This window comes from Phalacrocorax carbo, chromosome 6 (assembly GCF_963921805.1).
Source record: "Phalacrocorax carbo chromosome 6, bPhaCar2.1, whole genome shotgun sequence".
Classification (NCBI taxonomy): Eukaryota; Metazoa; Chordata; class Aves; order Suliformes; family Phalacrocoracidae; genus Phalacrocorax; species Phalacrocorax carbo.
In genome coordinates this window covers 46,485,512-46,508,360 of record NC_087518.1, presented here as the reverse complement: position 1 = coordinate 46,508,360, position 22,849 = coordinate 46,485,512, and the positions used below count along the sequence as shown (strand labels likewise).

Here is a 22,849-nt window from a genome sequence, read left to right as displayed (position 1 = left end):
TGTGGCTTGGTGTGGTAGTGACTGGGTTTGTATTCCCTTTCCAAAGAGTGTGTGCTCATTTGCTCTTGAAGAAAATCCATCTGGCAAGATTGTTCCCAAGTGTATATTGCTTTGCATCTCTTGCTGTAGAACTGGGATGCTTGGGTTTTCAGGATGCATAGCGTTTGGTATTTGGCAGTTCTTAGTTGTTCATGACGGTAGTGGAATGAGGCCAGACAGATGCAGCTAACTCCCCCAAGCCATGTATGTATGCCTTCCCTGAGTCTGGACGCTAATACCAGTTTCTTGACCTGGGATTAACCAAAAGGCATAAAGCGTACGTTAGGAATTTAACCTCGCTGTTTTTGGCAAAAACACCTAACTGGCTTCACCACATATTGAAGGCAATAAACAAGTGCAAGAATCTTTTTTTCTTTACCTTTCCGGGTATAACTATTTTATTTGAGTCCAGAAGGGATTGCCGAACTGATACGCAAAGTATGTTGTTCATCAGAGGAAGATACCTAAGTGAAGAATTCAGAACAGCATGGATCATGACTGAAGAGAAAGTTGTATCACTGGATAAAAGCATGTTGCCTTAAAGGGCTTTATAGAGCTGCTTAGAATTTAAAGTCAAGGGTAACCCAGCATAATTGAGAAGAGAATAAGTACTGACTTCCTGCAGAGCTGCTTTGGATGCATCATGCACACTTTAGGCACTTCCTAAATAATGTCAGTTGTCTGATGTCAGGTATTGGATCTTAATATAGGGAAAGGCACCTTTCTGTTCACTCTAAGATTACCTCTTTAGAAAGGAAGCTGTGATATTTTGTAAATTAAATTACATGCTTTTGAGAAGGACAGCTTTTTTGGGAAGGTTTTTCTGACTCTTCCTCTAGAAGCTTCTGAAACACAGTTCTAAGCTTAAAATGTGTAACAGTACAGTGGGTTGGGTTTGACCATGTCAAGCTGGTAATAGCAGCTTATCGGGGGGCCTTGGCTTGGAACCACCTTCAAAGATGTGGAAGAAAAGGCTGGCAAGCCCTGGTCAGTGCAGAAATATTTGTGGGACAAGCCCAAAGCCCAAGGAGGCTTTTTGACTTGGATTTGCTGCTTGAAAAGGGCACTAGAGAGGTGTGTGGTAAAACACTTGATTCTTCCCAGGCTCTCCACATAGCAGGCTCTTGCATGCTTTTACAAATAATGAATTGCACCACAACTACCTAATCCCAATAGTTGTCCTTTTAATAGTGGTAACCTATTGGAGCTTGCACTGTGCGAGCTGCTTGTGTCAAAAGCAGTAATTTATAATGCTGTGGCTGAAACACAAAATGCTGAACAGCTGAGCTGCAGATTCCACTCTGAGGGGTTTTTCATGTTTATGTTGGCTGAAAAAGTTATTGTTAAGGCATCCCAAGCGTGTGAGCCTTGAAGTTCCGTCTCCTGAAACGGAAAAAATAAGTAGTCGCCCCTTTCTGCTGCAGCACTTGGCATCAGTCACAAGTGGAAATGTCTGATTGCTTTGTCATCCCAGTGGGCAGTACCGCACGTCTCAACTATACGGTATTGTACAGCTTCACTTTGCCTAGCCTCTTTCACATAGACAATACTTCAGAAAAGGGTGCAGAATTAAATTCAGTGTAGCAGTTCATACACTTCATACATTCTAAGGTTATAAAGGATTATTATTATCTTGTTGTTGGAATCGAGAACCTCACCATGTAATTTTACTATCAGGCGTGTAGCTTCTATTTGGGTAAAAACAGATGGGAAGGGAAAAAGGAAGTATAAATGAAGAAGGGGAGATTACTGAGGGTAGGTGGGAACTGCAAAAGCAAACGAGTGGAGTTGAGATGGAAAGGTGCCAGCAGCTATTTTAGATAAGTGAAAATCTTGTTCATGAACACCAATTGATACATTGGTTTCTACTCTCTAGCAAGATGCCTGAGTTGGTGTATTAGCAGTGTATTCACTGAGCAGGCAATAGTGTCACAGCACAGGCTTTACAGAGAAATGCATTTGCACACGGGCAGGATCAATGATTTTCAGCAGCTGACAGCATTTGATGTGGCTCTATTAATCATGTTAGTCCTTCAGTTCGACCAGTAGCTACTTTTCATCAAGTATGCTCAGCTGAGCATTGCAGAAATTGTAGCCACTATAAGAGTTCTGGAATTTGATCTGGGTTGGTGGTGTCAGCTCTGGCTTGTGTGTATCTGTAAAATTACAAATCAGCTTTGCAGGATAGCGGCAAGCTACGAACGAGCTGCACCCTGCCATGGGGTACCTGGGCTGCCAAAGTCTGTCGCCTTTTAACAGAGAACTTGAGAGCTTAGTTTGTGCAGCACCTTGTGGTAAAAAGGAAAAATAATAAAAAAAAAATCCGCTGAGGTGCCCACAAATTTGAAATACAAAGAAATCCCTGAACTTGTTAGGTGGAGTATAGACAGACACTTTAGTTTACAGACCTGCCAGTAGCTATATTTAAAGCTGGAGGTCCCAAGGTCATGTGAAGGAAGCAGTACTTGGTGGTGACTGTGCCAGGGTGGTCTGGAGGGATGCAAAGCAGCATGGCCACATTTCCAGAGCGAGGGCAGGAATAGCTGTACTATTCTCACGCTGGTGCTGGCTTCATGGAGAGTTGCTGTGACTTGGGACTTTCTTAGGGGTTCGGTATAAAGGACAGACTTGAAAGGACTCATTGGTTAACCTTTCCTTTGCTGGCCAAAACTGAACCTACTGTATTTATTTTTCTTGCATTTATAAATGCCTGCGTATGATTTTTAGGCTGTTTTGCAGTATAAAAATAGAGAAGGTTTAACTTGAAGATCATACTTGTATTACTGAGGATGTCAGAGTTGCATTTGTGTGACTCATGTTTTTACTTACTTAAAAGCTAGTGTTTGTGTGTCTCCTGTATGTAAAAGGGAGAAACTGTCCGGTTACTCTCCAGTTGATGTGCATGCTGGGGACATGCACATCACTGCCTTGAGTTCAAATACAAGCACTCCATTATGAGCTGGTAGAGAAAGAGCAGAAGCTCCTACTCAGCAGCCTCTCTGTCTGCAGGTGGGAAAGCCTAGGGTTACTGCAGAAGCCCAGGAGGCCTGCATGAGTGCCTCAGAGCCATATGATTCCTCATGAGTGGTATGATCAACCACACTGTGCTCTCTGAAATTGCTTGTGTTTTTCTTTGAGAGGAAACCAGCACTATTAATATTCACATCTTCCTATGGAGAATTGTGATCAGCCGTTCTGTACATTATTTGCATGCTGTTGTTGTCGTTTGATAAAAGGAATCACACCATGGTTCTTTGCTTCAATGTTAAATGCTGCATTGGATCCTATAATAATCTCATCAGCATTCAGATTCATTCAGCCATTCCAGTGTAAACATTTTTGGAAATTAAGAGCATCAAAGAATAAAAATGTGAGTAAAAATTAGTGATGTTTCTCCCCTGTGTCTCTCTGTTGCATTTTACATTAAGTATACTAATTAAATAAACAGTCTTTTGTGTAATTCTTAAAAAGACCCAGATCATCAATATGTGTCTGAGTCAGCACCCCAGTGGTTTGCCTAAATGAAAGGACAACCAGTGGACATTGATCGTTTGATCAGGTGCACATGTCTCCTTTAATTGCAGCTGGGTATAAAAGTTTACTTCAGTCAACAGCAGCTTCTGCAGTGGAAACCCCTTGAATATCTGGAAGACACTGAAAACAGGCTTTCTTTGGGTGCTTTTGTAGAGCTAGGGGGAAGTTGTAAGTACCACTTCTTTAGCAACAATACTGGCCTGAGCTATCCTTCCTCTTCCCTGGCTATCCCTGGGACGCATCATCCCCTCCATTACACTGCCTCTACCTCTTGAAACAGGCGGATCTCTATGAAAGAGGCAGATCACAGAAATGGCTGAGGCTGGTCTCCCTCCCTGCTCGCCCAGGAGAGGTGGTAGGTCTGTTGTTGTATGTACTGTCCTGGTAACATGTGCGGGCATGGCTTACAGTTAGGTGCAGAAATGAAGGTATATGTGCGTGTTCCTACAAAACTGACTTCCTAACAGAGATAGTCACTGAGTACATGTATCACCAGAGATATGATGGCTTTGGTGGCTCTAGTCTACAGCAGTTATTCCATAACAGATTACTCACTTTTGCACAGGAGGTAACCTGAGCCTCCATGTGCAGCAAAACATAGTTTCTTCTGTGATTAATAGACATTAGTGAGTTTAATACAGATTTTTTTTTTTCCCTTCTGAAAAACTCTTTAAATTCTTGGTATAGGTCTCAATCCAGTGAAGTAATAAGCATTTTTGTTCTTAGGTAACATTGTTGGCAACCTGGGACACTCCTTTTTCAGCCAGAGCTTCCTTGGAAGCAAAGAACATGGAGGGTTCTTGTACGTTGCAGCTACGTATCAGTCCCTGCAAGACCTGGTGCTGCCAACCCCACCATACTTGTTTGGCATCCTTATTCAGAAATGGGAGACTCCCTGGGCTAAAGTGTTCCCCATTCGGCTGATGTTGAGACTTGGAGCTGAATACAGACGTAAGTAATATGTGTTATTTAACTGCAATTATTTCTGCAGGAGAATACATTCTGGTTTAGAGCACACACAACCAGCCCTAAATTGTTACTGGTCAAAGCCACACAAGCTTAAATAGCCAAGTAAAAATTATGTTTTATACCCACATTGCATCCAACTAACAGCATAGCAGTACTGAGGTTGTGATATCACCTACGGCCTTTTTACAACTGTGCTAGCTGATCAGGGAGATTTTTGTGGAGACAATTGTAGTTCTGAGCAGTTGTTTGTAGTTCGCTTGGTGATCTGTATTTCAGTTATGTGCAGAACAAGCCTGATTTAGCTGATGTAGGTAGGACAAGAGAGAGACTCTGAGATGTTAAGCTCTTTCCATGCTGAAATGAAAAAGCATTTGCTTTTAGGTTTTTAAAACCACACTAATTTTCCAGAGAATATGTGTGCAGGGGCAACTGGCATGGCAACTTGTTGAAAACATTCTGTTGCAACTAGTAACAAGTAAGATGGAGAGAGCATTTCAGCTGAACAAAATCTTAGCAGTTGTTTGAAATCAGCATAAAGTTAGGATAAAATCTTTTTCAAGAGACACTTGCTGTTGCGTGAACAAAGAGATTATTGGAAGTCTGTCCACCGTGATGGGCCAAAAATTTGCTGTCTTGCTCATCTGCTGGTTTAATAGGCAAATTGGTAAATCTGAATTACTACAAAAATGGTCTGTTGTTAATTTTTTTTCAAAACTTTTAAACAAAGGTTTTAGAATATGCTTCATAGGGATTTGTTAATTTAACTTGTGATGTTTAGGGAACATTGGGAATTTTTCATAAAATACATATGTTACTGGAGAGGAAAAAGAAAATCTTCAAAATTTGCTTTCTGAGGATCAGGACTGCAGGTTAAACTTGTGCAAAGAAACATTAGTGTTAAAGGTGTGTAAGTTTTTATGTGTAGCCATGAGGTTTTTAAGTAGCGTATTTATTCCCATCAACATTAATTAAAACAAAGATGCTCATATTTTGGATAGGACATCTGTTTTTGAGCACAGAAACAAATGTTCTGATATTCAGACAGAAGTACCTGCTCTGAGTGTGTTGGGAATCTGGGGTTTGAATCACTGCTAGAGCTGTGGTTTGGGTTTAGGCATATTCACTTGTGCTCTGACAGCTGCGACTGCAGATTACTTCCTCAATCCCCTCTCATAAGGGGCTGCATTTCTGTCCTGGGTTTCCGTGGATACATCCTATTTTCTGGTGGAATTGTCAGATTTTGGCCATTCTTCCAGTGCCGCTGAATGGGGAGCAGGTCAGATGCAGGAGTCGCTCTGGGTTGCTAGATGTCCAGAAAACATCTGCTGGGCATCTGCAGATCAACCGTACAGCTCCCAGTGCTTCTGGGACGTAGCTGAGCTGCTGTGTGCAGCCAGGATGGCAGACACAGGAAATTCAACACTACTTGGTGCCTCAGGACACTGTTCGCAAGTTGGTCAGCTGTATGGTGCATGTGTAGCTTTGATGCTTTCCAGATACCACATCAGTGTGCAGAAGCTGGAGCTTATTTCTACCAGGAAGTCCTGATGATGTTATTGAAACCTGCTGAGCATTCTGCAGCCCCTTCTGACTACGCAGGGAACTGTGAAGATGTCTGGTATTTTGGGAAATCAGGCTGAGTGTCTGAGGGTAGTTTAGGAACATTCCTTCAAATATGAGTTTAGAAAACCTTGGCATTACATATTACCGCATGAGTCATGTTTCAAGCACTGTTATGGCTTCTGCTGCCACGTAATGTAATGTAGCCAGATCCATACACTACACTTCGAATTGCATCATAGATGTTTTACAAGCATGGCTAAGTCAGCCAAGGAATGCAGATATCTTGCATTGCTGACATACCATAAATGTCCTTTTAATTGCCTTTGACATACTCCTGGAGGAAAGTTGCTGCAGAAAATGGAATAATCTGTGTTATCATTTGAATGTCACACATGTCAGCCACAGAAGCTAGAGGCCTATGATGCTATAGTGGAGAGCATCAGGATGGTCATAAAAAAGGAAGAAGCTATTTCCAAAAAGTGGCCTGAGAAAAGCATTTAGAAAGGTCATCTTTGCAATCAGTGTCCAGATTGCTAGGTTCGGTCTTGCAGTGTGGCACTTGCAAGCATTCCACATAATTCTTCTTATTGTTTCTAGTGTGGTGGGTAAGGAGCCATGATGCATATGTAAGGTGCATTATAATATTAAACCCTTCTTCCCGTTTGCTTTTTAAACTCTGGTCTTCTTTCCAGTCTCTTCTTTTGCTGCTGCTTACCATATTCAACTGAGGAGATTGTATCTGAGTCTGTTTTTGCAGAATCTCAGTATGTAAATTTCAATCTGACCTTTTCTGTTTTATTTTATCCTAGTTTACCCATGCCCACTTTTTAGTGTCAGATTTCGTAAGCCTTTGTTTGGAGAGACTGGACACACGATTATGAATCTTCTTGCAGTAAGTGCTGAGGCTGAGCTTGCTCGTTCCATCGGTGTGAATGGATAAATGTGGGGAGAATGGTACTCCTAAGCTGGCATGTTTAGAAGATGACAAGAGAAAATAGTAGGCATTTGGGTGAATTTAGCTGCTGTTACTGATACTAGATGTTAGCTTTCGACAACGTAGTGAATTGTAAAAAGGTATCCAAATCAACATCCAAAACCTGACCACCTGAGAATGTTTGGATCTTGAAACAAGTGCATTAGTTGCTCAGATTCCTCCCTCAGAAGTATTAGGTCATCACAGTGTGCAGTGACAGCTCTCTGAGTATGCAGCGCTTCAATTAAAGCGAAGTTATTAGCTCTTCCTACTTTGCTAATATTTTCAATATAGAAAATTCTCGTCGATGCATGACTTAATCTGCTAGAAAAACTAATAACTCTATCCAGTAATGTAACAGAACACAGAGAGCAAATTTTCTTACATACAGTGATAATATTCATGGCTGGAGAATATTAATTTTGATGTAAGAAAATCAATGGAATAGCTAACAGTCATGATGGTGTTTTTTTCATTTATGTTCTTCGATTATGGAGGTTACAAGCTGTGATGCCTGTCTCCCTCCCTGCCTTTCAGTCACTGATTACAATTATTTTAATGGGCTAACTAGTGGTCACTAGGATAGTTATGAAACCTGCAGTGTTAATGATGATCATCATCCCTGACTTTTAAAAACTTGTTTTAATTACCAGGACTTCAGAAATTACCAGTACACACTGCCGGTGGTCCAAGGTTTAGTGGTTGATATGGAAGTCAGAAAAACCAGCATCAAAATTCCCAGCAACAGATACAATGAGGTAATGCTTGTAAGAAATACATTTGTGTACGGTTTCGTTGTGGTTGTGGGACCTGGGATCTAAAGGAATTTTATTTTCTTCACTACCACTAGGGAAGACGGCCTCAAAAGCAAATCATGAATGCATGATGTGCACATGTTTTGAGAGTGAGTGAGGATGGCTCCAGAGAAAGAATGCAATTAAATTTAGTAATAATTAAACTCTCTTTTTTTCTTCGTTTTTTTTTAAACTGTTTACATATAAAGCGTAAGTGTAAATAATAGAAAATACTGGTTTGATTTGAACAAATAAGTTGACAAACTTTACACTTGAGGTAATCCAGGAGGAAAGAGTGCATTAGCTTTTCTCATCTACATTGTGTGTACGTACTCAAAGCATTTATCAGTATTTTCTGGGTTGTCATTTATTTTATGTAAAATTTCAACGTCTAAATTTTATACTTCATTTCTGATGTGGGAAATGAATCAGCATCTTTAGTATTTTGCTGTTGAGAAAGCTGGGTGAGAAGATATTTGAATAATAATGGAAGAGAGCAATGGATAAGGTGATTGATTTTTGTGTTCTCTCTGAAGAGGAGGGGTAGCTTGGTATTTTGAAACCAGTCAGCAGCTGGGGTGGGAGCAAACCTGGGCAAAATGGTATTTGTAAACATTCTTGTAATATCAAAGCAGAACACAGCTTCATCTCAAGAGAAAATTTCCCTGCAAGAAGCATTTGAGTAAAATAATAGTGATGGTAAAGAAATAAATTGGAAAGGGGAAAAAGTGTTCGTATGTGAAGTTTGAAAAAGCTGAAACTGGTGAAGCAAGAAGATAAAGGGACTGTTAAAAGGTGTATTAATTCTTGATGCAGTTGCGAGAAAATGGAAAAGGTCAGTGAAGTTTGCATGAATTAAATACGGATTGGCACACAAGGTGCAGTTTTGTAAGTGTTAGCTGTGCCTGGCGTTTGCAGGTGTGTTCGCTTCAGTTCTGTTAGACATTGCACTAAGCTGGACTGTGAGGAAATCCCTGCGTTATGCAGCTTAGTCTCCAGTGTGAAGCAAGGATTCAGCTTTTTAAATGGAGAAAGGGTTATTTATTTAACATTATTGCTTGCAATCCAGTTGAAAGATTGAAGTACTAGATATTTTTCATCTGAGTTAGTTTGAATTAAGATGAATTAAACCCCAAGACCTTTACTTTTTTCTCATGTAAAGCAGTATTTAATTAGAAAAGTGTGTCACTCAAGCTCTCTAGAAAATGAAAAACTTCATTTAAATCTTATGGACAGATTAAACGTGGAGAATACAGGCTATGATTAACAAATTAAATGTTAGTATATAGGGGTTTTTTATTAAATACATATTTTTATCTTCAGAATTATTTTTTCTACAACTAGTAGTGATACTTAGTTGCCTGTTGAGTCCCTCAGCAAAGCTGTCATTTTTTAATCAACTGCCTTGTTACAAAGCCCAGTTGTTTCTTTTTACCTAATGGCAACTACTGGGCTCCATAAACGTGGCTGCTGTCGAGCTAAAATCTTGTTTCAGGAGCATGACTTGATAAACTAGATAATGAAATACACTCTTGTCTGATGCAAAATCTTAATTAAGTTTCCTCCCCAAACATTACACCTGCGCACATTTATCAATAGTGAGCATCAGCTAATGTTCCTGACACTGTAATTAAGGTTTTATGTTAGACTGAGAGAGACAAATGTGTTGTGTGTAGCGTGCATGTTTATCAGCTACAGGAGGCAGAGGATGGGAGTATGAGTGCTGTTAAGAGATGTCAAATAATTCAGCATTTTCCTTCTCCTCAGTGTTTTCACTGGGGGGGTGTGTAATTTAATTTGCCTTTTTTTCTCTTAAGCAAACATATAATTTTTGGTTTTCAAACAAATTCCAGAGATAGATGACTCCCTCAGTTTTCTTTTGGATGAAAAATCTCATATTCTGAGCCTCCATGAAGAGGAGGAGAGGAGAAAAGGAAAGAAGCTATATCGTTTACCAGAATGTTTTGTCAAGGCAAATATGTTAGATGATAATCAGCAAAACTGAAGTGCAGTATATCACAAACGTTTTGAATGCTTTTTGGAGGGCCCCTTGGCAGAGCACTAAAATTGTATCTGGATGTATATGATTCAGATCTTTTTAAAAAGTCTTCAGATTGGGAACATTGATCTCAATTCATGCAGGTGAAGCACAGAGACACTCAAGTTTTGGTGACTGGTCATAGCAGAACCAGCATTAAATGCCACAAGTCTGAGTGCCAGTCTAGCACTGAACAGTGGAGGCAGCACTTATGATTTATGTCATAAGCAACTGTAGTTGTGTAAACAAGCCAGATATTTCCTCCCAATATTTTTCCTAATGTTCTTTTCCTGTGAATTTGATTTTTCAAATAGCTAGACATAATAGCTTTTGCAACCTGTATAGCTTGGCTGTCCCGTACAGCATTTATTTTAATTACATAAAAGGTGGCCCTTTAAAGCATCTAGACAGTATCAGACCTGAACCCTCTTTTCAAAAGCAATTTATGGTTCTGAGTGCTAAAATCTGACGTGAGAATAGAGCACTGTTGAGAAGCTTGCTCTGTCCAATTAAACTGTTCCAAGAATCACCTGTTTATGGTAGTGCTTGATGAACAGGGTAGAAATGGTAAATCTTTTTGCTTGCAGATGATGAAAGCCATGAACAAATCCAACGAGCATGTTCTAGCAGGGGGAGCGTGCTTCAATGAGAAAGCAGACTCGCATCTGGTGTGTGTTCAGAATGATGACGGGAATTACCAGACGCAGGCCATCAGCATCCATAATCAGCCAAGGAAGGGTGAGAACGGGGCTCACGAGGAGGCCGCTCCCTCCCAGCGCTCTGCATGACTTCTTTGCCATTTGTGTTACCGCTCCAGTGTGTGGCTTTGTGAGTCGGTCAGAACTGGGTTTGTCTGCATTTCACTGAGTTTGTTAGACATTCAGAGAAAATAATTCTGACTGCCGGTGTGACTGAATGGGGAGCTTTGTGAGTTAGACATGCAACGTAAGGAACTATAACACGTTGCTCTATCTGCCCTTTACCCCTTTGCAGAATCCCTCATCTCAGATGTTGGGTGCACACTGGGCCGTTCGCATCCTGCGTACAGTCCGCATCACACTTCGCTAGGTCAATGGTGCTGTTCTGAATTTGTCTGAGAGGTGTTCTAGGAACTTCATAGATCAAGCAGACATAAAATAAAGCACATAACAGCTTGCTCCCTTGTAAATATGGTAATGCTGCTTGCACAATACAGCTCAGGACTTGCAGTGCTCCAGAGGTCACAGTGCTGTAACTGGCTTAGGCAGCTTCTCCACATTAATAATGAGAGCTGTCTTAGGCATTATCGGAGTCTACAGGTGAGGTTGTGGTTGCCTGTGCTTGACCTATACTATTGTGAAGGAAGATTGTGAGGAAGCTTAGATTTAGTATGAGGCAAAGGTAAATAGGAATAACCAACAACAGCAGCATTTTAATAATGCATCTTCAGGAAACTCCTCTTGTTCACCTCAGTTAGACCATCTAATTTCCAGGCTTTATTTTTGTTAGAGTAGGCTGAAAGGCTGCAGCAGCAGCGTGCTGAGAATTTAAATGTTGTGGTTCGGGGGAAAATCTCTGGGAAAGACATTTATACTGTATCCAAATGAGAACAAGTAAGACGGAGGCTGACTTTTGTTTTGCAAGTATCCCCAGTCACTTCAGCAAGTATACTGGCACAGGATGTCACTCAGGACTGATGGTCTTATCGACTCCTGTTCATTTTATGGATGGGACAAGAAGAGGGATTTCCAGCAGGAATTTAATGAAGTTTAGTGGTAATTTCAGAGAATTTTACTTTAAATCGGGTGGCTTTGAGCTGTGGCCTTGCCAGTGGGTTGGTGTTACGGTGTGACCCATAAACAGCTTGCTCGCAGTCTTTGTCAGCTATGTGGGAACATTTAGAAGTTAATTTCATACTTGGTTACCCTAAATTAGTAGTCCTGAAACTTAAGAGGTGTGTCTGGGGAGAGAGATGACTTACGAGCATTCATTAAGGTTGACAAAAACTGTTGTCCAGTTTAGAAAATAACTGGGTGATTCGCCCTTCCATGTCCACGACTGTGATAAGAATTAGTCACCATAATTCTAAGCAGCATTTGTCCTGATTTAGATGAATCGCCTCTCTGGATGAGAGCTATGATACCTGATTCCTGTATAAGGCATTGTTTTGATGAAAGCCTCAGTAAATCACTCCTATTGTTGTTGTTGCAGTGACTGGTGCCAGCTTCTTTGTGTTCAGTGGAGCTTTAAAATCCTCTTCAGGCTACCTTGCCAAATCCAGTATAGTAGAAGGTAAGAACTGAACTGCTTGCTTAAAACACACTGCTTCACTCTTAACACAGCTCAGCTCTGCTGTTAAGCCTTGAGCATTTGAATCATGCTGCTGCTTCAGCTTTATCCTATTTTTTAGCCAAAAATCCCTGTTTCCTTTAATGAGGAGGAATTTGTCCAGATGCTGTAGAACAGGGACAGAAGAAAATGAGGGTGAGATATGAAATACCTGGCTTGTGAGCCTGTGATCCATTTACTGGTTTGGGTTAAAAGAGGAAATTGTGAGCCTAAGAAATACGGAATGTATAATCTACCAACCAGGAGAGGAAGCCCTGCTAAACTTACTCAGTCCCCAAATAGCTGTGCATTATGCAAGATTATGAACGTGCATTGTTTATAGCCTTGTATATGGGCAGATGAGAACATAACATGTTGAGATTGTTGAGCTGGTACCTGTCTGATTTGGTTTGTTCTTTTACTTATTGTCACATCACAGAAATAGGTGCTGACTGGGTACACTGCATTGAAAGCCATTATTGCTCGTTAGCAGAGCTACAGAACCTTGTAGTCTAACCTCACCACAGATGTGACACTGCAGACAGTAGCGCTTTAAGTGTGTGCCTTACAGTTTGCGAGTGAGGTGTGCAAGAAGCCCATGCATGAAGTCAGTCAGCACAGCTCCACTGACAAGCAGCAACTCCTTAAGCTGCTCCAACTTGAGAGCTTGCAGCTGCATGAGTGTGCAGCCCATGGGTCAGTGATCAGCCAGGGCTGAAAAGCAGCCATCTCACTGTAAGTCAGTATATTTAGGTCATTATACCATGTCTAAATTGGTGGTTTAGTGCAAGACAGAGATACAGGTGGATTCAGGCAAGGAGTCTGTACATTGGGGAAGTGTCTCATGTCTAAGTTATTTCTGCAGTAATTTAGACTGATCCAATTAAAGTTCTGTATCCTTTTCTTCAGTCAGGCAAGCACTGACTTCCCAAAGACTGTGGCTGCTGGAGTGCTGCTTCAGCACCAACAGAGGTGACAGCTGAATTGGGGGTGGGGTGTCACACAGGGTTTTTCTGAGGGCTGCCTAGAGGTGTCAAATTTTGAGGCAAACTAATGCAGCCAGTGCTACACCTGCCTGCCTGGTAGATGGGCTTCACAGTATCCTTGTGTTTTTCCTAGTCGGTGCTCATCAGTGCTGTGTTATACACGTCTGAGAAGTCAGAAATTGTCATATGTAGTGTTGCTGCCTAGGACTCTTGAAATAGCTGTTTAACCTTTCTGTTGCAAAAAGAGGAAGGATGTTTATTTCTTTTTTTTTTATATAGGCTCTGTTCAGTGTGGCTTAACTTGGCTTATGAGGATTTCTTGGTTCCCTAGATGGAGTAATGGTCCAGATAACTGCAGAGAGCATGGACTCTTTGAGGCAGGCCTTGAGAGAGATGAAAGACTTCACCATCACTTGTGGCAAAGTAGATGCTGAAGATCCTCAGGAACATGTTCATATTCAGTGGGTAGAAGATGATAAAAACTTTAGTAAGGGGTAAGTAGAGGAGCAATTGCTTGCCGTTGAAGGGTGACTGACTATATTTGTTAAAAATTTTAATTGCTCTTATAAGGTGCATGAGTCTGCAAATCAATAGGAATTACAAGTCTGTGCCTCTTTTTTGAGTGATAAGATGCAATTAAATGCAATGAAAAGGGAATCGATATACCAGAGCTTTGGGGCATCAGTTTAGAAAGTTGTCAATGCTATGGATTTTTTGCCATTGCTAATATCCAGTTATTGGAAACCACTAACCTGTCTCCAGCAGTTCAGTGCTGAACCCTGCATATTGTGGTCACTTTGCTCTCTTGGTGCTTAGCTTGCATTAAGTAGTGCTGGACATAAAATTGCTGAACATCAATAGTATATTTGGACTCTTGATAGTTAAGCTGAAAGGTGTAAATGGCAGCTTAAGTATTTATGACAGTGAAGTACTGTTGTGGTAGGCACAATGTTTAAGGACTCAGCATCTAGAAAGAAAGATGTTTCTGTAGTTTCAGGCTCTCCAGGTCAGTCTTAGAGTCTGTAGTTAAATTCTGGGCTGTGTAAGTAGTGTTTCAGGTTTTGCTGGTCTACACTGTTACAAATAAAAGTGAAATCTGTATGAAACGCCTCATTGCCTCGTTAACACTTTATGAGAGCTTAGCTTTGGTGCGAAGCTTTGTTAAAAATCTTTAGGAAGGTCCTTCCTGGTTTGTGCTTATTGACCAAGGTGGGTGTCAGGGGTAGGAGCTGCAGGGGACAGCATGGACCATGCTTCCCTCCTCCTCAGCCCTGTAGGAGCCCATAGCAGAAAGGCTGCGCACAATGAAGCTCCAGGCCCAGCACCATCGTCACAGTTAGCCGTTGCATTCAAGATCACTGGGTTTGGCACTCTGAGAGAAGCCTTTGGGGAGTTCCCTTCTGAGGCTAATTTTGGTCTATGCCTTATTAAGCCGAGTGGGAAATTGCTGTGTAGGAGCAGTTCAAATTGCAGAGCCCTGAGTTATGAAAAAACCTGGCGTGAGGCAGCTGGAGGATTCAGGTGTAGCAGAGGAGCTGCCCTTTGATCCCAGCGTAGTTCTCTTTTGCAGTACTCTCTCTTCAGCTCACATCTTCTGCTAAGTCGGAACTTACTCATTCCCCTCCCTTTTACAGTGTTATAAGCCCTATTGATGGCAAATCAATGGAGTCAATAACAAGTGTGAAGATATTTCATGGCTCAGAGTACAAGGCAAACGGAAAGGTCATTCGGTGGACGGAGGTAAGTCAGTCAACTGCATGTAAACCAACACTTGGCATTTTGGGATTGGAGCTACAGCCTACTCTTCTTTCGACCTGCTGTCCCTACTCACCAAAATTAAAGCAGCAAATTTTTCAGCCCAAACCTGTATGACCTTTTGTACCTGCAAGGAAAGATTCAGTACAGCATTGTGCAGAATAAAATATCCTACTACTGATGCACAGCTCAGGCTGCTATCACAGCCAGCCTCTGCAGCCTACTCTGCATTGGCCACCTCTTCTTGCATATGGGTGTTGAACACGGGGTGGGGGGAACTAGAAAAATACTTGCTAACTGCGTTACCCAAGGTAACAGGTGGCTTCATCTGCATTTTTTGTTAAAATACCTTTTTAAAGGGAGGCAAGACTTAATTGTTATTTTGAGCCACTTTCTCTAAAGTGGTGCAAGTTAAAATGAAAGTGCTGTGGCATAAATCACTTGCAGAAACTGCTTACATAGGTGATGTTACCTGTGACTCTACCAGCACACAAATGATAGTGTTAAAAGATTTTTAAGTGTTTCACTTCACCTGCCCCGGAGGAACCAAGTTAATCCCTCTGCAGCTTACCACCTTAGTATCTTTTTTTCCCAGGTCAGACAGATTTAATCTGAGACAAGTTCAGTGACAATAATAGTACAAGTATTCAGGCTGGGATGGTTTCTACTTAAGATGCAAGTTTTCTGAAGTTAACATCTGTTTAAAAGCAGGGTTTTTATTAAAAACTCTGTGCACTACATAGTGAATGTCCATAATGAGGCTTTTGACCAGAACGGAAAGATTTTTGAGAACGTGGCTATTTTAAAAATTTTTTCCCCACTGAGGTCGTTTGTCTTCAGGGTCTTTTGCTGGTGTGAGCAGCTCTTGTTTAAGTGTTCATTTGTAAAAAGTTTAAATGGCATTTCTAGAAAATAACCTATTTTCTAGAAAAGCCAAGTGTTACATCTCATGTTAACTCTTTCCTTCAGGTGTTTTTCCTGGAAAATGATGAGCAACACAACAGTCTGAGTGACCCGGCTGATCACAGCAGATTGACTGAAAACGTGGCAAAGGCTTTCTGTTTAGCTCTATGTCCTCATCTTAAATTGTTGAAAGAAGATGGAATGACTAAGCTAGGTCTGCGTGTTACACTTGACTCAGATCAAGTAAGTCTTAATAGTTTTGGTTTAACTTGGGGGTTGTTCCCCTGTTCATTCCCCAGAAAGGGAATACAACACTTGATCCATTCTCTTGGTTAAAGAAGTACCAATATCAGATGCTAATCGAGTGCTGCTGACTGTTGTTTGGTGCTTTGGCCATCTGTTAAAATCAGCAAGCTGGTGCCTAGCCTGAATTAACACCAGGCTTGACCCCCATATGCCATTAGCAACACCTGCTCTGTAGTCAGAGACCTGTGACCAGCCCTGCCATGTGCTCAGAGAAGATACTAAATTGGCCTTTTCACCAGAAATTGAAGACAGGAGTGTATTAAATGTATTCTTGGGTCAGCATTAAACATTGTTCACAAGCATGGCTGTTCTTAAAAGATCACACTGCATATGAGGCAGAGAAACAGACGGAAGGTCTGGGCCGCGAGAGTACTCTACAGCAAAAGCTACAAGCAGAGATAAGGGTCTCCTGGCAAGACAGCTGGCCTTGCCTTGGAGTGGACGTGGTCTTAGGATCAACCAGCTTTTAAATACTGCATGAGTTTGATAACACAGGGTGTGGTTCCTGAATGATCTGCTTTGACAGAGCAGTGGGGGGAGGAAAGACTTTGTCTAGGTAGCCACAGGGAACACAGAGAACAAAAACAAGTGGGAAAGCTGCTTTAGTACCTGCTGTATCCTGTTCAAGTGCCCAACTTGCCTGGGCAGAGACCACAGCACCTCACCCTCCTGCACAGCGTTTCCCTTTTACTGCCCACTGAATCACAGCCTTGCGTCCTATTCTCTCTAATACCCACTCTTACTTTGTGTTTTTTAGGTTGGTTATCAAGCTGGGAGTAATGGACAGCCACTGCCCTCTCAATACATGAATGACCTGGACAGTGCCTTAGTTCCAGTGATTCATGGAGGGGCATGTCAGTTGAGTGAGGGGCCAGTCATAATGGAGCTCATCTTTTATATTCTGGAAAACATCTCATAAGAGGACTTCATTTTCTGTTCGGACCTGTTCCAGCAGCAGTTGTATCTGAATCATTTGCACTTTAAAACTGGAAAATTAAGCTTTTGTTAACACTATGGGGGGGGGGGGGGAGGGGGAGGGAGGGACAGTTGTTCCATAATTCTAAATCTTCTATGCATTGTCAACAAACAGAGGATCAGGGCAGCTTCTATACTACAACATGGCTATGCTATCCTTGCAGCTAATACACTTCTGTTACTGTTTAGAAAAATGCTGATGTTTAAAGACTTGTGGTCATGTACTCTGAATGCTCAAACGGGTGCAAAGATCACTGGGGCGTAAATAAAAAGTGAAACTCCAATCTTGTACTGTTTGTAGCTGGACATGTAAGAAACAACAATCAAGACCTTCATTCTGACCTCATCATAATGCCGTTTGTGGTTATTCTGTAGACATTAAAAAGTAACGTTTACATTATTTTGACCAGATTATTGGTTGAAATACGTTTGGAGTAGCCCTCGAGAGATATGGAAAGACTACCTAGCCATAACTACATTTGTATATGCGTCCAAATGAGCAGAAGGGCAGGCATCTCTCTGAAAGCGGTATTATGTAAACTGCAGTTTTGTGTGTGTAATAGGCTAGTTTCCTTTTTTCCCTTACATTTACTATAAAAACCTGTCACCTTGGCAGATTTCCGTAATCTCCTTACACCACCTCTGCTATTCTGTACTTTGTTTACAAATCTGTATGAAGCAGAGGAAATATTAGCCGTAAAGTGCGGTTATAGCTCATTCCTCTTCCCCAGTAGGTCCTGCTTTTTAAAGAAAAGTAACACCCAGGGCAGCTTTGTCTCCTCCTTGCTGTATGCTGTAGTGTAACGCTAGTGTCATGTAATACAAGACAGCTTGCACTTCATATTAGCAGCACCATGTAAAAGCTTACCTGTGATAAAAGTATAGAGTGGCTGTTTTTGCATGTTCTGCTGAAAAAAGGCTTTCTGGTTAGCGCTGAACACTTGCACTTGGCCCAGTGCGCTTGGTCGCATCTGAGAGGGCTTTAGTAAGGAAAGCAGCTACTCACATCTGCTGCGACATTGAGACTCAGCCAGAGGAAATGTGGTTCCACACTCTTACTGTCTCCATGGAAAGCTGCTAACCAGTGGAAGGAGCTGAAAGCAGGAGAAGGGGTTTGGTTGGTTTAGGCATAGCCATGCAAAGCAGCTGGTTTGAGTCCCTGCCAGGAAGGGCGCAAAGGTTTCTCCTCCAGGCTATACAGAAAATTAATTTGGGAAGAGGGGCTAACTTACGGTGGACCCAGTATCGCAGACATTGCATCATCCCTGCTTGCAGTCAGGTCTGGTGGATGCAGCAGGGATTATTTTGGTTTTGCTGTATGTGACTAACACAGGCGTCCTCTCAAATATAAAGGGAAGTGCAAGGCTACTGTGAGACTGATGCTATATTTTGTAAACAAATATACAGCATTAGCTGGGCAAAGGAAAAGGTAACTGTACACGTAGGAATGTATTTGATGTAAAGACAGCACAGTATATGTACAGAGTGCATTTGTGAATAAATGGCTACTGCTTTTTAAAAAAAAAAGCAAAGTCTGACAAATCCAGTATTGCAAATTACAGCTGTCACCACCCAACACTGGGAGAAGGCAGGCCAGAGAACTGGGATCCAACTCAGACATAAAAGCTGGCCAGCAAGAGGCAGGCACACTACTACACTTAGAAGGGTAAGCGTTACATCAAAGTGAAACCTTACCTCTGGCATTTGGGACAAGGTGGCTGGCTTAATGCTTCACGATGGACAAACCATAAGCTGTTACACCATCACTAGCCTTCCTATGTGTTTGTGCAGTGGCGCAGGACTAAGGGTACTTTCAGACTCCCCTCTGCACCCTGTTTTTGCACACTTCGGGACACAGCACTACACCGTGTAGGCGAGATTCAGTCTCCGGAAGAATGTTCCATAAACGAAGTAATAATCTTCCTTCTAGAGCCTGCACTACAGCTTTGCCACAGCAGCTGCTTTCCAGTTACTTTAGTTGCATTGTTATGCTTAATAATACAGTAAAAGAGGTGAAAAATTTTATCTTCTCTTCCTTTGCCCCAAGAGTCTTTTAGGTTTGGATTATGTTTGTGCAAAACACTATCAACTGGTGACTGATATGTTTGCTTCAACCATAGCCTTTTAAATGACCTTAATTACCATGTTGTTAAGAAATAAGTACTTGTTTCAGAAAAAAAATATTGTACTTTTAAAATTCAGTTAGTTAACACTGCAAAAAACTGCATATTATATTTTTATTTTCAACATGTAGTTTTGTATATTAAATTTATTGAAATTAAAAACTGAACACTGTATTGTCTTCATCTGCTCAGGAAGACAGAGGCAGCTCTGCCTTACTTGTCTGGACTCTTTTCTGTCTACAAACTTGCCCTACCTAAACAGCTGGTGCAGGAGCGCTCCGACTCACCAGTGCAGGCACGTCCTCTCCTTTGAGATCAGTTGTTTCTGTTAGCTCACAGAGATTTAAAAAACACAAATGTATTTGGTACTGCTTCTTGTATGCTGCTGATCAAAAGCATTCCTCAAAATAGTCATAATCCAGTTTTCTACATGACAAAGAGTGGCTATTTCCCCATCACCTGAAAGAACTGTAAAAGCCTATTTTTGCAAAAATGCAAGGAACATTTGGGAAGCAGCAGGGTCTAGCGTACTTTTTTTCTCCTTTTATAAATTAAAAAAGGGTGAAGGCACAGTACCTGGGCTGCACTGACCAAGCATGGCAGACAACTGGTAGCCAGAACAAAAATGTAGTGCTGTAAACGCCTGCTGCTAAGAAATCTTGCATTCTTTTCTTCTGAAACGGCAACGTCCCATTGAACTGCATGTTGCAATGGTGTGCAAGGGGCAGGGGGGAAGACGCTGCTGCTAGATTGCTGCCTGAGTTCTTGCTCCTTTATTTCAGGAAACAAAAGAAGAAAAAAAAAAACCAAAACAACAAAAAAACAACCCAGAACCCTGAGCAGGCCTTGGTAAGAAAGAACAGGAAAAGCAGTAGCAGACTGTTCACTGTACCACACAGACTGCTCGTACACTTGGAAAAAATGAAGTCTAATAAAGGTCTTGCCTGTGACTTGACTGAATAGTTTTTGTACTGCCTCAGGGAATTTTTAAGGGGCTAAACTTTTCACACACCGCTATGCATAGTTAGTGTAACATTCATCCTGGTGCTACATTAGTAGTCCCCCATTAAGGCAATTCTGTCTATTTTGTATAGACTACTAACAATCCCCTGCAGCAGCAAATTTCCAGAGCCTTACATTTGCCTTAAAATTATTAATAAGCACTATGGCTGTTATCAAAATAGACATTAGGTTCAGTAGTGCATTCATTTAACATCTTTGGTGCTTGCAGCTAGCAGCATCTTTCTACATACGTTCATCCCATATCATTCAACATTCCAGTGGGTCTGGGGAAAACAAACAAAAAAAAACCAAAATTACTTGATGCAGTACTTAACAGATGTTCACAATTCAAGGTCACGTTATATGTAAAATGCTGACACAAATTTTCTGGGTGGTCAACTAGAAGAATCAGTGGAGCAAAATTATTAAGCCCTAGTGACTGAAAATGCCTAGGTGCCCAGTCACGGCACACAGCCAAGTTGTTACTTCAGATACAGCTGTCAAACACGTCCCTCACAGCCAAGCTGTGAAGCTCTTGGGCAGCTCACTGACCTCCTTGGCTGTGAGGAAGAAATCACTAGACAAACAGTCCCTTTGGTGCTACAAATTCAGACCCATGTATTGAAACAAGACCTCTCAATCTGTAAAATCTTAACACAATTTGGAAGCAAAGGGGTGGCAAATGGGTGAAGTCACTGTGAATCAACTGCCACTTATAAAAGTAAAGCAAAACAATATGCTAAGGAAGAGGGAGCACAGAGACTTCAGGAGCTCAAGCAAAGGAAGAAGGATTACTTACTGGACAGTGTATACATGATCTGTTTTCCATGAGAAAAGGTGAGGTTTGCTCCATGCTTGCATAGCAAGGTCATGGTCCAAGAGGAAGACTCTCTGTGCTACTGCAGTACAATACCTGCTCAGAAGGGATCAACACAGTCCTGCCCCTGCCAGTAACACCCTATGACTGCAGGCAATTTGCATGCACACCCAAGGGAGAACTGACTGTCTCCAGCCAGTCAGTGTCCTCTCCATGGTTTTATGAACATAAACTGTGGGAGAAGCAGAGACCTGAGTTTCAGGTATCCAGGTATCCATGATTGTGGCCACCTTATCTGAATTTCTTTCAAACATCAGACAGATGCACAGAAGTAGGCTGAATTAGAGATTCCACAGGCAGGTGGACTTCTGGTACTTACCTTTCAGTAACTTTATGTAAAAAAACCACTTCTAAAAAAGACACCAGAATTTTTGGTATTTATTTGCTTTTTTTAAGAAGGGAGAATTTGTGATACCTAAAAAGCAGAGTATGAGAAAGGAAGACAAGTTCCAAAACCAGGCAGTTTCCATAGAGGCTGGCAAGAAGAGGACGCCTACCTCTTTTTCATCCTCCTAATATACAGCCACTTTGGCAGCATACAGCTCCTCTTCTGTACTTGGTAGAGCACAAGGGGCAGCAGTCACAGTTCTTCAGGTAGCCTGTGTTCAGCTGTACAGTTTCTCCCTGCCCAGAAGTCTCAAGCATTCAGAAGAAAGCCCATCTCCAATAGTTTCCCTTTCAGATGAAGTCAAGCAGACTTTCATTTGACAAACAAATGCCCTTCTCTAGCTTCTGGGAGGGGACGAAGGGCCCTTGCTAACTCTGAAAGGTTTTTTGCTAACAATAAGGATGGACAGAAAGCACCTCCCTCCTAGAAAGGGCTTGTCAATCTTATTTTCTAAATATTATTCTAAATAAAGGTGATGCCAGAAGCATCCCCTGTATTTCAAGTGATTGTGAAATTGTACCATTGATACACAAACTAATCAGAGATCCTGTAACCTCGTTTCTGAAATTATGTCAACTCACCACTACAAATACAAAGACGAATGGTATCAAAATGCTATGGAATGAGGTCAGTGTCAACAAAAGACATTATTCAAGCAGACTTTTTCTGTAGCCCTGTCAAGTTCTGGCCAGACCATCTTTAGATGCAGTATTCGTACCTCAGACAGAACTAATGTTCAAGGACCAGCCAATTTTCTGTAATTGTTTGAAGATCTTGACCACTGAGAGGCTCCCTGAGTCTCACTTTTACCTCCAGTTTCCCTCCAGTGGGCTTTCTGCCATCAAAAATCTGAAAGAACCACAAAAAGAAGAGCAGTCAGCAGACATATGAATGATAACGTCTAACTATAGTGCCTCAGGCAATCATTGACTTTATTTCCCCCCGTGACTAAAAGATGACTGAGATCACCTGCAGGTGACTGCAATGCTGGGAGGTGCCGCATCCCCGTGCTTCCCCAGATTCATAATCTGGCAGAGCAGGTTCCCCACAACCCATGCAAGGTAGCTGCATCACCTCTGCTGGCCACACACCAAGCCCCCGAAGCGCACTGGGACTCCATGGGCAGTGGCATCCCAAGCATGTTTGTGATTCAGCTCAAGGGATTATTTTTTAAGGTTCCACTTAGTGATCTACTGGATCTTATGTCATCTCTCTATCCACACCATCAGTCTTCACTTAACCCTTTGATCTGTTAGGTACCAACACAAATATTTTTGGGAACCATGTGAATTTCTGATCCTGACACAGACAACTATC

General features: G+C 41.7%; 2 protein-coding genes across 5 annotated transcripts in view; one reads left to right on the top strand and one right to left on the bottom strand.

Annotated features, from left to right (window-relative positions):
- The window catches only part of ZFYVE9 (zinc finger FYVE-type containing 9), a 64,732-nt gene extending 45,295 nt beyond the window's left edge, over window positions 1-19,437 (top strand). For both annotated transcript variants that reach the window (XM_064455086.1, XM_064455085.1), the window contains 9 exons: window positions 4,300-4,524; window positions 6,915-6,997; window positions 7,732-7,836; window positions 10,498-10,648; window positions 12,101-12,181; window positions 13,535-13,697; window positions 14,838-14,943; window positions 15,928-16,104; window positions 16,925-19,437. In XM_064455086.1, coding sequence (XP_064311156.1) covers window positions 4,300-4,524; window positions 6,915-6,997; window positions 7,732-7,836; window positions 10,498-10,648; window positions 12,101-12,181; window positions 13,535-13,697; window positions 14,838-14,943; window positions 15,928-16,104; window positions 16,925-17,086 — 1,253 coding nt within the window. In that variant the 3' untranslated portion in view covers window positions 17,087-19,437. The remainder of the gene's footprint in view (window positions 1-4,299; window positions 4,525-6,914; window positions 6,998-7,731; window positions 7,837-10,497; window positions 10,649-12,100; window positions 12,182-13,534; window positions 13,698-14,837; window positions 14,944-15,927; window positions 16,105-16,924) is intronic.
- The window catches only part of CC2D1B (coiled-coil and C2 domain containing 1B), a 35,624-nt gene continuing 32,140 nt past the window's right edge, over window positions 19,366-22,849 (bottom strand). For all 3 annotated transcript variants that reach the window (XM_064455087.1, XM_009514396.2, XM_064455088.1), the window contains 2 exons: window positions 22,251-22,381; window positions 19,366-20,551 (listed from right to left, as the gene is read on the bottom strand). In XM_064455087.1, coding sequence (XP_064311157.1) covers window positions 22,262-22,381 — 120 coding nt within the window. In that variant the 3' untranslated portion in view covers window positions 19,366-20,551; window positions 22,251-22,261. The remainder of the gene's footprint in view (window positions 20,552-22,250; window positions 22,382-22,849) is intronic.